The 13497-nt window shown below is 51.6% G+C and overlaps 1 protein-coding gene across 2 annotated transcripts; it reads right to left on the bottom strand.

Annotated features, from left to right (window-relative positions):
• Positions 1-1869: 1869 nt before the first annotated feature.
• PI16 (peptidase inhibitor 16) lies at positions 1870-12819 on the bottom strand. 2 transcript variants are annotated; one of them, XM_065885584.1, is made up of 7 exons: positions 12595-12772; positions 8403-8624; positions 6476-6585; positions 6102-6190; positions 4796-5473; positions 4441-4580; positions 1870-2136 (listed from the first exon to the last, which is right to left on the bottom strand). In XM_065885584.1, exons 1-6 carry the CDS (start codon positions 12763-12765, stop codon positions 4459-4461), a joined length of 1392 nt encoding a protein of 463 aa, XP_065741656.1. In that variant the 5' UTR covers positions 12766-12772; the 3' UTR covers positions 1870-2136; positions 4441-4458. The 2 variants fall into 2 exon arrangements, with proteins under 2 accessions (XP_065741656.1, XP_065741654.1); XM_065885582.1 differs by lacking the exon at positions 1870-2136 and having other exon boundaries at positions 3578-4580; positions 12595-12819.
• Positions 12820-13497: the final 678 nt, after the last annotated feature.

Here is a 13497-nt window from a genome sequence, read left to right as displayed (position 1 = left end):
GGAATGTCCCTGTGGGGACCCAGTTACCTCCCTCCCCTCCTGGAAAACCTCATTGCAATGGACAAAGCTGGAATGTCCTCTGACAGGCCTTTTGGGACCCCCTGTGATGAAGCCCGAGGTGGCAGTGGTGGTCTTTGCAGGGCCCTTCTGTAGCCCTTGTTGCTACGCCAGTGCCCAGATGCCTGGGAGTCACGCAGCAGAGTGCGGGAGCAGACCTGCCCTACTCTGGTCCTTGAGGCCTCAGAGTGCCAGCCCCCTGCCCTCCTTTTGAACATGCCCTCCCATTCTCCTCCCCTCCCTGACTACTATGGGATACCATGTCTTGGCTTCTGTTATTTACCCCAAAAAATTTCCAAAGAGATTCCTGCTGCTGGTCTTAGTAGGTTTTCTCATATGACAGGTTGGGCTGGAACCTGAGTGCTGGAAACAGGTGTTCTTGCTTTGCAGGAGGCTGGTACATCCCACCCCAAAACTGAGAAAGATGGGTTTGGGCCTCCACAGTCTGGCTCTGCCCAGAGGCTACCTCACCTGACCACCTCATAGGACTTGGGACTAGCTTGCAAAGACAGGCCCACAAAGGGAGGGACGCCCTTCCCCCCTCAGGAAGGCAAGCAGGGTCAGCATCTGAAAATCAATTAATGTAATACATTCTGTCCATAGAAGGAACAAAACCACACAATCATCTCAATAGACACAGGAGAAGTGTTTAACAAAATTCAACATCCCTTCATGATGAAAACATTCAAAAACCTAAAAAGAGAAGGGAGCTTCCTCAACCTAGTAAATGGCATCTATGAAGAACTCGTAATTAATATTATACCAAATGGTGAAACACCTAATGTTTTTCCCCCTGAGATCAGGAACAAGACAAGGCTCTGCACTTGCCGTTAGTCAACATTGTACTGGAGGGTCTAGCCCAGGCAACTGGGAAAGAAAATGAAATATTATCTGTGTTAGAAAGGCAGAAGCAAAACTGTCTCTGCAGATAACATGATCTTATATTGAAAATCCTAAAGAATACACTAAAAATACTGTTATAACTAATAAATGAATTCACCAAGGTTGCAGGATATAAAATTGATGTACAAAAATCAATTGTATTTCTATACACTTGCAAAGTGAAAATGAAATTAGTGAAACAATTTCATCTATAATAGCATAAAAATTAATAAAATACAAATTTAATAAAAGAATTACAAAACTTATATTTTGAAAATTATAACACATTGTTGAAAGAAAGTAAAGAAGACCTAAATAAGTGGAAAGACATCCCATGTTCATGGATCGGAAGCCTTAACATTGCTAAAATGGTGGATTACATAATCCCTATCAAAATCTCAGCTGACTTCTTTGCAGAAGTTTGACAAGCTGATCCTAAAATTTGTATGGAAATTCAAGGGTCTTGAAAAAAGACTGGAAATTCACAGTCTTGAAAAAAAAAGTTGGAGGACTTGCACTTCCCAATTTCAAAACTTAAGTACAATGCTACAGTAATCAAGATGGTGTGGCATTAGCATAAAGATAGATACATAAATCAATGGAATATGATTGGGAGTCCAGAAAGAAACATTCACACTTTAATTCACACAATTAACGTAAAAATTTTAAAACACAGGTATAAATCTTCATGACCTTGGATTAGGCAATGGTTTCTTAGATGTAACACCAAAAGCACAAGCAGCAAAAGAAATAAGCCAGAAGTCCTCAAAATTAACCGCTTTTGTGTTTGAAGGATATCAAGAAAAATTGAAAAGACAACCCACAGAATGAGAGAAAATGTTTGCAAATCATATATCTGATAAGGGACTTGTATCTAGAATATGTAAAGAATTCCTACAACTCAATAATAAAAAGACAAATACCCCAATTAAAAAATGGGCAAAAGACTTGAGTAGATATTTCTCCAAAGAAGATATACAGATGGCCAGTAAGCACGTGGAGAGATGCTCAACATCATTAGCCATCAGGGAAATGAACGTCAAAACCACAGCAAGATACTACTTCACACTCACTAGAATGACTATAATTGAAAAAGACAGTAACAAGTGTTGGTAGTGTGGAGAAATTGAAACCCTTGTACATTGCTGGTGGGAATGTAAAATAGTGCAGCCACTTTGGAAAGTAGTCTGGCAGTTCCTGAAAAAGTTAAACATAGAGTTACTATATGATCAGAGTAGCCATATGATACCACTCCTAGTATGTACCCAAGAGAAATGAAGACATATTGCCATACAAAAACTTTTACATGAATGTTTGTAGCAGCATTATTTATAATAGCCAAAATGTGGAAACAAGCCAAGTGCCCAACAATTGATGAATGGATAAATAAAATATATTCCATACAAAGGAATATTACTTGGTCGTAAAAAGGAATAAAGTACTATCTCATGTTACAACATGGATGAACCTGAAAATATGCTAAGTGAAAGAAGCCAGACACAAAAGGCCACATATTTTATGATTCTATTTATATAAAATGTCAGAATAGGGCTTCCCTGGTGGCGCAGTGGTTGAGAGTCCGCCTGCCGATGCAGGGGACACGGGTTCGTGCCCTGGTCCGGGAAGATCCCACATGCCACGGAGCGGCTGGGCCCGTGAGCCATGGCCACTGAGCCTGCGCGTCCGGAGCCTGTGCTCCGCAACGGGAGAGGCCACGACAGTGAGAGGCCCGCGTACGGCAAAAAAAAAAAAAAGAATAGACAAACCCATAGAGACAATAGATTAGTGATTGCTTAGGGCAGGGGCTGGGGGGCGTGAAGGGAAACTGGGAAGTGACTGCTGAGGGGTGTGGGGTTTCTGTTTGGGGTGATAAAAGTGTTCCCAAATTGTGGCGATGGTTGCACAACCCTGTGAATATACTAAAAACCACTGAGTGGTACACTTTAAATGAGTGAATCGTATGTTATATGAGTTATACGTTAATGGAGATACATTGTATCATCTCATACACACACACACAGCCTTCAGCCCTGGACTGATTTGTATGCTTCCTGTTTAGCTGCCCCTCCCCACCAGCCCCAGCTGGGTCCCAGGCTGCCCTCATCACCTACCATTGCTAGCCCTACTCACACACTTGTGCTTTCCTGCCCCACAGCACTTCGGGACAATCCTGTGCTTCCCTGGAGGGTGTCTGGGACTCCAGAGCCCTTTCTCAGGACTCCTCTAAGCACCAAGGGTTGGCAAAACCATGCTGAGGTACATTTCAGACCTTGTGTCCTGGGTGGGCGTGGGCAGCAGGACCCCTGTGAAGAGGTCGTGTGCCACTCCTTGATCCTGGGTCACGAACCCAGCTAGGCTCCACTAGTCACTCCCAGAGCTGGGAGAGTCAGCCCAGCACCCTTCGCCAACCCTTGGCCCTAGCCCCTTTCCGCCGGCTACCTGAAGATTTGGGGTCGGGGGTTAGGAAGGAAAGGAAAAATGCCTCAAAGAATTAAATGGAGTGTTTGGGGGAGAGGGCGTGTGAAGAAGGAACAGTTGCCATGAGTCAGTAGGGGAAGAGGTGAGCCTCTCAGGGCCCTCCGCCCAAGAGCCCTCCCTTGCCCCCTTTGTTGTTCACAAGCACGGCGACTGGTCCTCTTACACAGGCTTTTATTCAGGAGTCAGGGGCTGCCTCCCTTCCCTGGTCCCTGCCTGCTCCACCCATAGAACCCCTCTCAGATGGGGCTTGTCCTTCATCTGCCCCTTAGGACACCCGCTGCCTTCTAAACAGGAAAGTTAGGGGACCGGATACTCAGGGAGAACCTTTACCTTGCCCAGGCAGACAACCCAAGGCCAGGCAGGCAGGGACCTCCCCAGAGTCCTCACTCACTGCCGCCCCCAGACTGAGATGGGAGGAACAGAAGGGGTCCAGACACATGCAGCCAGTGGGCAGCAACCTGAGCTCGCAGTGGCCAGGCCCCATGCCCCCAAAGATGTCTGTGGATGAGGGACATGCCCTGCAGCCTTTCCCTTCCAGAGGGACTTCAGCCAAGAAACGTCTTGTTTGGCGGGCTGGGGACAGGGTGGGGGAGGTGGCAGGAGGACAGCTGACCTCTTCACCCTGGGAAGGCAGGAAGCACTCCTGGGAACAGCCTTAGACTCCAATGGCTCAACGAAGAGGCCAGGGGACTGGAAGGGGCTGAGGGGTTCCTGGGAAGCCCTGCGATCTTCTCTCCCTGGAAGAGCAGGACTGTGGCCACAGGACAGCTGGAGAGTGGGCATAGGCCACAGGAACACTGCTCAGAACAACCTGCAGCTGGCTGAGGGGTGGACCTCCCCAAAGGCAGAGGCATCGTCCCTGTCGAGGCCTCCTGAGGGCACAAGGCCTCTGGCCTGGAATCTGGCTGGGGTGAAGGGGGCTGCTGGGCCACAGAGAGGCCCTTCCAGGAAGCTGTGGTCTCTTATTGGAGAAAGACAATCCAGAGTGGGCATGAGGCTAGGGTCCCCCCCATGAGGCCTTGCCTTTGAGTGGTGACCCCTTCAGAAGATTCCAGCCAGCACCAGGGGAGGCAGTAGCAGCAGTCCCAGGAGGAGGCCCCAGCTGTGCCCAGGGCTCGAGTTCAACCCTGACTTGATGCCATGCTTTTCAGGGCCCTCTGCACCTGCAGGAAGGGAGAGGCTTTGCCTCAGCCTGGAGACAGCTCTGCCTGACCTCCCACCCACCCTACCAAGGCATGCACGTGGGGCCCAGCAGCCAGGGAGGAAGCTCCTACTCGGAGGGTGCATGCCCTGCTGTGCCTATATCATCTATACTAGAGGCAGGGTGCTGACATTCTGGAGCCAGGAGGGAAGGTAGGATGGGAGCTACAGGCCTTACCTGGCAAGGAGGACTGCAGGGCCAGGGTACGCCCACCCATGGCATTAGCGGTGGCAGAGGCACTGGGGGAGTTGGACAGGGACTTGGAGGAGGTGTGTCCCTTGTGCTCCAGTGTGGCCTGCAGCTCACCTGGCTTGTCCTGCGCTGGAAAAACTGAGGCCAAGATCTCACTGGAATGAGGTGACTCGGCCTCAGCCTCGCCCTCCTCCTGGGAGTGGGGTAGTGGCTCCCATGTCCCCGTCAAGGACATCTTGGGCTGCAGAGAACTCTCTGGGCTCCTGGAGGGCATTCTTGTACTGCTGGCCTCTTTATCTGCTGATTTGGGGGTAGGATCATGGGTTGATTTGGGGAGGGTAGCCGGTCTCTCATCCAAATAGAGTAGGCTGTGAGTTGCCAAAAAGGAAGGGACCTCAGTTGCTAAGGAAGGTAGAGCCTCTGTTGCCATGGAAGGGGAGTCTTCTGTTACTAAGGAAGATGGGGCCTTGGTTTCTACAGAAGGTAGAGCGTTTGTTGCCAGGGAGCCTGAGACCTCTGTTACCAAGAAGGATGGAGTTTCCGTTGCTAAGGAAGAAGTGATACCCTCTTTCCTAGAGCCTGAGGCTTCTGTTGCCAGGGAAGATGGGGCCTCGGTTACTAGGTAAGGCAAATCCTGAGCCTCTTCCGGGCCTCTGATGGGTTCTGATAAGAGAGACAAGGCCTGGCATTAGTGCTGCAAGCAGGACCCCGCATCCCTCACCCCACCGCAATCAAGGTGAGGTGATCAAATGTCCTACGAAGACACACAAACACACATGCACACACCCTCTCCAGCGAATATGTCCCTCATTGATAATACATGTTATTTCTTGTGACTGACAGTTGCCCCTCCAACCACCTCCTTGTCCAAGTCTTCCCCTCTCTACACACGCATTTCCACTTTTTCAGGGGATTTCTCCCGCTGGATTCCTGTTCCTAAAACACCCATCGCATTGCAGGCCTGGCCTTTGGAGTCCCTCTGACCACCCATCTGGCCACGCCTCCCACCTCCACCCCCGCACCCCCTGTGCTCAGGAGCCCCCAACTCTCCTCTACCCTCTGCTTGGAGGGTAGAAAGCTGTTCACTTGGAATGCCAGGGCGCCAAAGTGGTGCGCAAGGAGGGCAAAGCAGGTAAAGCGGGCTTGGGAACCCGGATGGGGTGGGGCCGCTGAGGGTTCCTCCCCTGGCCCACGCACCACTCTGGAGCCTTGGAAGACACCAGACCATCCAGTAGGCGTCCCCTGCCTCACCTGCCTCCCCCCACCCCACCCCACCCCACCCCGGACTCACCACACAGGGAGTTTTCACAGTGGTAGCCCAAGGGACATTGGGAGCATGGAGTTCCCTCCTGGTAGGGCCTCTGCCCCTTCACGTTCCCCCTGCAGGAGGTGAGGAGGATGCTGGGGGGAGGGGGGTCCCTGCCAACCCCTGTCCCTATCCCTCATACACACACCTAGTCTGGAAGCGCTCCCTGGGTCTTACTTGCCCTACACTAACTTGCTGGGCCAGTAAGAGCAGACTCCCATGGGTGCCCTCGCAGCTCCTCCAAGGGTATAGGGTATGGACCCCAGATTGGCCCCCTTCCTCCTCCTTAGACTGTGTCCAGCTCAGCCCTCCCCTTGGCTCTGCCCACCCCCTTCCCCCAGGGCTCCCTCGCCACTCACGGAGGCTCATAGTTGCAAACCAGCAAGTGGATATCGGTCTCCTCAACGCCCTGGAGCTTCTCACAGAAGTGGGCACCACAGCCAATCCTCTCTGTCTTGGCCCAGACCACCTGAAGGAGGGAAAACCCAACAGTTTAGCCTGCGCAAGATGGCTCCTAGCTAGTGTCTCTCTACATCAGCCTTCTATGAGTGAGGAGAGGAGGAACCCTATATGTAAGATCCAAGTCCCTGAGGACACACAGCTTCAGGACAAAACTCTGAACAGGGGGCTTGGGGGGAAATTTGTCCCAAGCAGCCTACTCTCCTCTACCAACCACACACACTATTTCACTAGGACTCTCTCCCTCTGAAAACCTTCCCCTTTGATAGACCCTCATGAATTCTTCTGTGGGCTCCTTCTAGAGGCCCTTGCATTTTAAACAAGGGATATAACAAAGGAATGAATCTCAAATGGGAGAATCTTAAACATCAGCAACAAGCAAAGGCCAAGGAAGGGAACAGGAGGAGCCATTTTGGAAGTAAAACTTCCCCCCAAATCACAAGTAAGCAGGGACCTGCCCTGCCATTTCTAAGTGTGGGTCTCCTAACTGGTAGAAGGCGTTCTGTCTTAAGTATAAACTTTAAAAAGTCAAAACAAACTTTGTGCCCTGCCATTGGCTGAGACAAGCCAATATAGCTTCCCTTTGCTATTTCTAGGCCCAGTCTCCCCAGGAGTCACTCAAACTGAGGCCCGTTTTTTGTTGTGAGATCTGGCTCTTGCTGTTAATTCTGCACAACTCCCCAGGATTGGGGTCTTGCTGCTTGAATCAGCTGAGAGTTCCCAAGGGACCACTGTCGAGCATCTCCCAGGCAGAAATGACCCCAGAATGCACATGCACTCAGCCTTAGAGAACACAGGGGTGGAGATGGGGCAGCCTGACTCCTGCTGGGCACTGACAGCAATTCCTGCAGGAGGATGTATGTACGGGGAGTGTGAGAGGTGGCAGGGAAGAGAGAGAAGGGGGCAGGGAGGGCTGGGGCCTCACAACTTCCTGATCTGGGTGGGTGATGTTAGGATTTCCTTCTCTAAAGATCAGCACTAAAAATACCACCCAAAGAAACACTGGAAAATGGAATTGGTGGATATGGGTGGGAAGATGGTTGGTTCATTTCCTTTTTCTTTTTTTAAAATTTGTCATGTTATTGTTTGAACAACAAATAAGCATTGGGAAGAAAAAAAAAGAATTCAATAACACTAATGTTAACTCCCCTACACACACCCCTATGCCCCTTGTCTGCAAACTCAAACTTTCAAAATGCAGTAAAACCCTGACATAGCAAGAGGCAGGAAATGCTCTTGGAAGGCTCTCTGAAACGTTCACTTGATGACAGCTTACTCTCTTATTTCGCATGTAGTTTTTCAAGGCAGAAGAAAAATTGTGTATTTGCTTTATCAGTCCCTGGCAGATTGGAAGCAGCAACTTAGACACTCTGAGAAATGACAAGAGGGACAGTGAGAGAGAGAAGACCGAAGGCAGCGGGGGAAGCCCTTCACTGCTGGGGCAAACAGCCGTGTGTAACCTCGGCCAGAGGACAAGACTGCTTAGAGCTCGATCAGGATCGCCTGGCACAGTAACTACCCTCCAGGAAAAAGGCTCTGAGACACCTAATTCAGGTCTCTTCAGGACCAGGAGGCCGAGAGGGGCCGCCTAGGTTTTCAGAAGATTGTGGTTTTTAAAGAGACAGCTGAAAATGGTTTAGACAGTCTGAGAAGCAGACTTCGTTGGGGGCCTGGACAACACATGAATTCCTGTGGAGAGATGACTTTTATGAAGGATGCAAACGGGGCTTACGGACTCCAGGGCTCTGACTGGAGAGGCGGCCCCGCCCGGCCCTTCCCGGCCCCGCCCATTGCCCTGTGGCCCCGCCCGCCCGTCCAGCTTCGCACCTGCGTGTAGTGGCCGCACATCTGGCCTGTGGCGCAGGTGGCGGCGCTGAGGTTGTAGTGCTCGCGCTCGTGGTGCCACTCCTCCATGGCCAGCGGCACGTCCAGGCCCTCGTCCGTGATGGCGAACAGGTTCTCGCCGCGACGCCCGCGCTCCTTGTTGTGGCCCCACACGCACTGCTGCGCATAGGCCTTGGCGAAGGCGGCCAGCTCCTCGTCCCACCTCTGCGGGTCAGGTTGCGAGGGGGAGGTGAGGACGCCTCGGGCTCAGTGGAGGCGGGAAAGGAGGGTGGGAGAGGGAGGTAAGGATGTCCAAATTGGGTGAGGATCAGAAAAGAAGGTGGAGGGTGTTCTGGGGGGCCTCTGGAGGCCGAAGACCCTCCCCTCCTTGCAGGGTGACTCGTGGACATGATCTGGAACACAGCTGTGCTGATGGGGAGCTTCTGTGGGGAGGTGGGAGGGTGCCATCCCAGGCCATGGAGTTAGGCAAACTTGGGACCATTCACCAGCTGTGTGGTTTTAGACAGATTGCCTAACTTTCTGAACTCTCATAGGACTTTGGGAAGAAAAAATGAGATGATGTTTTTGATAATGGGATTATTAATTAATAGTAATGTCATTCTATTTGCAAGATGGGTGGTGATGCCCCTGCCAGGGCTGCTTGAACTGTTCTGAAGCTCACACACGATGTCCAGTGAGATGTTCCAGGGCTGGGTTGTTTATTCAGCCATTCCACTCCCTCTACCCACCCACCAGAAATCTTACTTGAGGGGCCAGCACCCCCTTTAACCTCCCACTCTCCCCTTGGGATAGCCCAGCTTTACCAGCTCTGGGCTTCCCTCCCAGTTGCTCTCTTGTCAACTGGACAACCCCTTTCCCCAAGAAAATTAAGTGTGTGTGTGTGTGTGTGTGTGTGTGTGTGACCCTCGCTGAGAGGCCTATTTTCAGAGCCTTGGTGGCCCAAAGAGCTGTCAGGTCCCAAAGGCAGTGTTCTCCAGGGAGGACCTCAGGTGAGATGGTGGGAGGGGGCATTTCAGGTTAGAGGGCCTCTGAGGTTCTGTGTCCCAGGCTGGAAGGATGGGCCCAGTGTGGGTGGGAAGACAGATTAACAAGGCATCTGACCAAGGGACTGAGGAAGGAGGCCTGGATCCCATTAAACTGTCCTTGGCCTCTCCTAGAAATGGATGGCCTGGCAGCAACTCTTGCTCCACCCTCTGGGGGCCTGCCAGCTGTGGGAGCCAGACAGCCCATAAAGTACCAAGAGCTTGGGTGACCCTGAGGGGAGGGGGCTGTGTGGCCACACCCCTCCCCCCCCCCCCCCCCAGGGTTCTCAGGAGCAGCTGCCTGAGGTACGGATGGGAGCACTGGGCTGGGATAGTAAAATGCTGTAAACTCAGTGAATCCCTTTCCCTCTGTGGGCATTTTTGTCCCAAGTCACTGGTCCCTGAGGCTCTCTCAAACTGGTAGTAGTGGAGGATAGGGAGCAGGAAAGGGGCAGGGTGCTGGGGACCAGGCTCAGGGTGTCTGGGATGACCTTCAGGGCTCCAGACTAGACTGTAAGCTCCTTCAGCATGTCTGGCACAGTGCTGGCCCAGAGCAGGTGCTCAACAGACATTTCTCAGCTGTTGATGACTGAGACACAGCCCTGCTTAAAGCAGTCTCTCCTACAGAGCTCGGCTGTAATTTCCATCCTGACTGGATGCCTGGAGTCCCACCATTAGGGAGTCATTCCTGTGAGTCTTAAGGCTTCTCAGTTGTCCAGAGACCCCTGTGGAGGTTCAAGAGTCAAGGTACCCACCCTCACTGGCCACCTGGTCACCATCTGAAAGCAAGTCCATTCATTCATCCACTCACTCATTCATTCAACAGTCCTGAGCACTATGCCAGCCCTGGGGTGACAGCAAGGACCAAGAAGCCCAAGTTCCCAGTGTCATAAACTGTTAACTGGGCCACCATGTGGTAACTGACAGATATGCGATGGGTAGTATAGGGGCACCAAAAGAGGGCCATTTAGTGCAACCTGAGGATGGAGAAGGAGACATTAAGCTAAGTGTTAAAAGATGAGGCATTGGTCAGGTGGAGAGGGGAAAGGCATCCTGAACAGAGGGCAAACATGAATAAAGGCATGGAGCTGGGAAACGTTTTGGTGGGGGAAAGATAAGCTGCTCGGGTTACTCAAGGAGAAAGTGTGAAGGAGAGGAGGCTGGAGAGGTAGACAAGGCTAGACACATGGAGTGGGGCTTCTCAGGAGCTTGGGCTTTATCTGGAGGCAGCAGGGAGCCAATGCGAGCCACGGAAGGGTTTTGAAAAGGGTCAGGCCAGTGTGTTGGATCATTCATCCTGGTAGTAGAAGCCAGAGGCTGAGAAAGCAGGTAAAGGCTGTTCTAGAATTCCGTGGGAAAAGAAATGAAAGACTGAACCAGGGTTGTGTCAAAGAGGTGGCGGAGGGGTGGGGGGGAGATAGGATTCAAGAAAAATTGAAACTTCTGGGAGGTAAAAGTGGTGATGATTAGACTTGGAGGCTGAGGGAGAGAGAAGAATCTGTGATAACCACCCCCTGCTTCACCCTGGATCCATTCCCTCTTTTGTTATCAAGCACTTATTGCGCACTTACTGTGTGCCAGGCCCTGTTCTAAATGCTTTACACATAGTCACTCATTTCATCCTTTCAACCACTCTACAAGGGAGTTATTATAGTGTTATCATCCCTGATTTACAGTTGGGGCACAGAGAGGTTAAGTAACTTGGCTGAGGTCACATAGCTAATAAATGGCAAAGTCAAGATTTGAACCCAGGCCATCTGACTCCAGAGCCTCTGTATTTACCACTGCTGAAGCTGAGCCTACGCCTTGTCCCAAATTTATCCTAGTGTCCCAGTCCAGCCTTATCTCCCCCTCCTCAGATCACTTCCTACCAGGCAGCAGCATATCCCATCAATATCTGAACTGCTTCCTAGAATGTTGCCCCACTCCTGAGGTCCATCTCTGTCTACAAAGCAGCTTGCAGCCTGTGTAGCCCCCAGCCTCAGCCAGCAAGACTCTAGGGCATCAGGGACCTACAGATGGGGAAACTGAGGCCCAACAATGTGTTCCAGGCCTCAACTGGGAAACTGTTGGCAGAGCTGGTAACAGAATCGGGAGCTCCTAGCTTGTTGTCTGCAATTCCTGGTTGCCAAGGCTGACAGGGCTGTGAAGGGCGGTGCTGTGTGCATCCGTGGAGCCCTTCCTAGATCTTTTTCATAGGTCATCCTGTCTGACCCTCAGGGCAGGGACTGCCCGTACCATGTGATCAGGAAACAGACGCCTTTGAAGGTAAAGGGTCCACCCAGAGTCACTTCAGCTGATTGGACAGAGCTGTTAGAACTCTGGTCTTGGACGCCTGGTGCAACCTTGCTCTCAGGCAACGGCTAGGGGGTCCCTGGACACTGCCCCTCACCTAAGGGTGACTGGAGAATAAGGGCCTGTGTAGCCCTCAGGGAGGGCAGGAAGGGGGTGAATTTCTCACTTTATCTCTTTCATGTAAATATACCCTACTATACTAAAAATATATGTATGTGTACTTCTTTTAGATTTCATTTTCCCCCATTCAATATTATATCTGTGAGATTCTGTCCATGTTGATATTTATGTAGCTCTAATTATGACATCGTTTTACAGATGGGAAACTGAGGGTCCTTACTAGGTTAAGGGACTCACCCCAAATCACAGGCCTTGTGAGTGGTCGAGACAGATTTTGATCTGTGTGATTCAGAGCCCTGTCTACTTCTGGTTCCTGTTCTCACCCCACCTCCTTAGTACATCCCTCCTACCCTGGGTGCTGGGACTCATCCTGCTGCCCTATTTTTTCTTCTCATCTCCTTGGAAGGTATCTGAAAGATCATTTCACCAAGGTATTAGGAACTTCCTGTGTTCCCCCTCCCAGGGGCACATGCATTTTAGGAAGTGCTGGGAAGGGGTCATTGGATCAGGGAGCAGGGCTTTCAGGCCTGGCTCTACCAGCTATGGGACATACAAGCCCCTGAGGGACCAGCAAGTCCCTCTGAGCCTCAGTTTCCTCAACTGTATAATGAGGCTGCTTATGGGGGCCTGTGAATTCTACAATGTCAGGGACTCTGTTCCTGCCGGAGAGATGAATCCCCGAGATAGCTTCCACTCACGCCGTGAAAGGGGTTGGTGGGGGCCCTGGCCACACTTACCATTTGCAGCATGTTGGCGGCCGGTGGGGACACCTGGGATCGGTAGAGATTGTGCAGCTCCACCATCACGTGTTTTTCATCATCACTGAGGGCTCCGGCAGGGCCCACGGCAGCCCCCAGCAGTAGCAGCGGCAGCAGCAGACGGGCCAGGAGGCTGCGGAAGTTGTGCATGTTGGCCAGTCCTCTCTGCCTCTCCCGTTCAGGGGTCTGGCAGCTGGAGTTAAAGTCCTTCCCACACAAGCACCACCCTGGCTGGGGCGGGCGGGAGGGGCTGTGTCTGGTGGCCTGGCCCAGTTCAAACAATGTCTCGGGGAGGGCTGGGTGCTTGGGTCCCGACCAGAGTTGAGTCCACTCCCAGCATTTATCTCCCCTCAGAGTCCTTGGCTAAAGCCTCCTTTCGCTTGGTAACAGGGGCTCAGGCCAAGAGCTGTGTGAGTTCCGCAGTCCCTCCTGAGTTGTGGACAGGTCTCCAGGGGCAAAATCACAGTAACTTCTGCAACGACTGCTTGCACCCCAGGTCACACCCACTGGATGCTGAGGACAGGTAACAAGAAGGGAGTCACATGGATCCTACCCCCAGAGGACTGGGCAAGGTGAGGAAGCAACAGGCGGCGTGTGGCAGGATGGAGGAAGACAAGATGTATTTGGCAAAGGTTGGGCCAACCTAAGTCTGAATCCTGGTTCTGTTCCTTTTCTAGCTGTGTTTTTGGCAGTTTTCTCAACTGAACCAGTGACAGTAATAGTACCTACCTAACGGAACTGGAAGGAAGATTAAATGAGATCAAATGTATAAAAAGCACCCAGTACAGTAACTGGCACATAGTAGGCTCTCAGTAACAGTAGACAACAACCACCCAGCCTTGGAATAGGCTTTTCACTATGGATACAATTGTGGCTTGCATG

The sequence above is a fragment of the Phocoena phocoena genome, chromosome 10 (genome assembly GCF_963924675.1).
Source record: "Phocoena phocoena chromosome 10, mPhoPho1.1, whole genome shotgun sequence".
Classification (NCBI taxonomy): Eukaryota; Metazoa; Chordata; class Mammalia; order Artiodactyla; family Phocoenidae; genus Phocoena; species Phocoena phocoena.
The sequence above is the reverse complement of the archived record's forward strand: the minus strand, read 5'-3'. Positions and strand labels throughout refer to the sequence as shown.